At 37.5% G+C, this 2,500-nt stretch overlaps 2 protein-coding genes across 5 annotated transcripts in view; one reads left to right on the plus strand and one right to left on the minus strand.

Annotated features, from left to right (window-relative positions):
* The window catches only part of LOC125042229 (putative defense protein 1), a 27,405-nt gene extending 26,680 nt beyond the window's left edge, over positions 1-725 (minus strand). Inside the window, exon 1 of the mRNA XM_047637735.1 lies at positions 539-725. Coding sequence (XP_047493691.1) covers positions 539-720 — 182 coding nt within the window. The 5' untranslated portion in view covers positions 721-725. The remainder of the gene's footprint in view (positions 1-538) is intronic.
* LOC125042230 (D-aminoacyl-tRNA deacylase 2-like) overlaps positions 219-2,500 on the plus strand; it is a 3,263-nt gene continuing 981 nt past the window's right edge. Inside the window, exons 1-2 of one of the 4 annotated variants that reach the window (XM_047637738.1) lie at positions 219-317; positions 1,603-1,717. In XM_047637738.1, the coding sequence (XP_047493694.1) occupies positions 1,622-1,717 (96 nt within the window). In that variant the 5' untranslated portion in view covers positions 219-317; positions 1,603-1,621. Of the gene's footprint in view, positions 318-355; positions 381-915; positions 935-1,023; positions 1,280-1,602; positions 1,718-2,500 lie in introns of those variants that run through there. The other 3 variants (XM_047637740.1, XM_047637739.1, XM_047637741.1) reach the window with 3 other exon arrangements.

Consider the following 2,500-nt stretch of genomic DNA (forward strand, 5'->3'; position numbering starts at 1 on the left):
TGTGTGTGTGTGTGTGTGTGTGTGTGTGTGTGTGTGTGTGTGTGTGTGTGTGTGTGTGTGTGTGTGTGTGTTTAAATAGAATGACTGAGATACACATTCACTTATTGTATAATAAGTATGCATACTGCGTTTTTTAATGAAAAAAGAGATCATGGATGATTATGTTCGATTATATTTCCTTTTATTTTTGTTCTTATTTTATTATATTTTTATATGGACTCGAACGCCGTTAGAAAACCTGCCTGTGTTTGTAAACAAAAACACGCTTGAATTGCATCGGCAGACGAACGACCTGTTGTTCTCGATAATTACACAAAGTTAGTCATTGTTTTTTTCTTTAGATGGTGTAGTTTATATCCGTTAATAGGCTTGTTAACGTGGTATTACATGATACTTAATGCTTATTGCTTGTAACAAAGGAAAGGGAACTTCAAGAACAATGGGCCGCTCTACAATTTGTGGATAAATAATGCTTTATATGGGTTTTTACATTTACTAATGATATTTTAAAGTTGGCGATGTACTTACACGTACGCACCAAATATTTGTGCATTGCCGGCTGTCTATTTCAGCTTGCAGACCATTGAATTTGACATCTCGGGTGTTGCCTGTTTGTTTATGTGGTTCAGCTTTGCAGAAGAGAGCAAAAACTGATGAGATATCCTTAGAATATCCATGCACACATATGCACAGGCACATGCACCCACCCCACCTGCACATCCACATACAAACCAATTCCCACACGCTAACCCAATCACATGCACATGTACGATTGTACGTACACGCACAGTTACCAGAACATGCACCATGCACCCCCCCTCCCCCCAGCTCATGCACTAGCACCCCCCACCCCCACCAACCCCCACACACATATCTGTGGATGAGATTTTAACCACAGCCCTGTCTGGCAGGAATCATATATGATACATTTATGGTATGGTAATGTGATGTCTTTTGATTATTTTTCCAGGAGTTCTGGTCACACATGCACAGTACGGAATTCTCACACTCTATTCTAATCACAGTACCTAATCAGCAACTATATTGTCAAATGCAGGGGGCTGTGCCCCTGTAACCCCCTCCTGGGGCCTACTACCCCCCCACCCCCTAGGAAAACAAAGAATCCTCTGTATATTCTCAGCTGGAGAGAATGTAGGACAGCCTTGCCATTGGGTTCTTCCAATTGTAGGTCTACTGAGGGTAGAGCGAGAAATTCACACTGCGCATGCACAACTGGAGCTCCCATAAAACCAGTCAACAGAAATTGCATTACATTACTGTAAATATAACCACTTCATACCAAATACGCATATATGTGCCTTTATAGCACTACAATTAACATGAAAGTTACAAATTTTAACCCTTTGATTGTATTATACTTCTGTATTAAATAACTTCTTAAGACTATCTTCAGTTTGAGATGGAAATGAAAAAAGAAAACTGGTTTGCATTTCATCAGTGTTTCGATTTCATAAACTGATTACTCTTAAAACTATGTACTTAAACACTTTTTCAAGTAATTTATTTATGATTTAAGAATCAATTATATTTTTTCTAGTGTCAGTATTAATGCAATGACCTTTTTTTTTTCTTAACTTTTAGAGAGCTACAACACATAATCATGAGTGAAGTGATGGGACGTTTAGTGATTCAGCAATGCCTGAGTGCGTCTCTCAAACTCCCAGGAGCTGATGGGAAGGACCCAGAACTAGTTGATGTAAGACCCTCCCCAGTGGCCCAGTCGTCTGTTTGTATTCTTGCTTATTTGGATTATCTCTAGTTTGGGCACAACTGGTATGCTGTTTATTTATTGATATCAGTACTGGTTTTATATGTGTGTATCTTTTTTTCTAACTTTTATAATAAAACTTTTTGACTATAGAATAATGTCATTGTATATTGTGTGATCAGTAGCATACCAATAGAGGGGCAGGGGGAATTTTTGGTCCAGTTAGCAGGTCTATCTATCTATAAATTTATTTTTATATGGAACCCTCCAAAACTTATATCTTGCCATTGATTAGCATTATTTGTGTGCTGGATTGTCAGTAAATGATAATAACATTCAAGGAATGGAAATTTTAGGTAAGGCCAAATTCACTAATTGGCTTGTGTAAACAAAATACTTTAAACAAAACTATGTTGGGCAGTTCAGTTATCAGGTGCCAGTAGGTTAATACTCATCATCTCATTTTGAAATAATACAAATAACAATGTTGTAAGGAGGGAAGTTGTTTTTGTTCTGAGCAGCAAATTTATGTGTACTCCTTAGTGTGGAAATGAGTACTTTTGAAGAGGATTCAGCACAAGGACATTGGAAATGTGAGAGCAGGTCCTTTATTTTTCTTTGTAATTTTAGCTGCCTTCTGCTGTTCAATTAACTGATCTCCATTTTCAGAATTTCCATCTTGATCCATTGTGATATTCCATTTTGAAATTCTCATTCACCCATACCATTTTTCAACATTTGCTGCAGGGAACTTCTCGCATTTACCTCTGA

The sequence above is a fragment of the Penaeus chinensis genome, chromosome 31, assembly GCF_019202785.1.
Source record: "Penaeus chinensis breed Huanghai No. 1 chromosome 31, ASM1920278v2, whole genome shotgun sequence".
Classification (NCBI taxonomy): domain Eukaryota; kingdom Metazoa; phylum Arthropoda; class Malacostraca; order Decapoda; family Penaeidae; genus Penaeus; species Penaeus chinensis.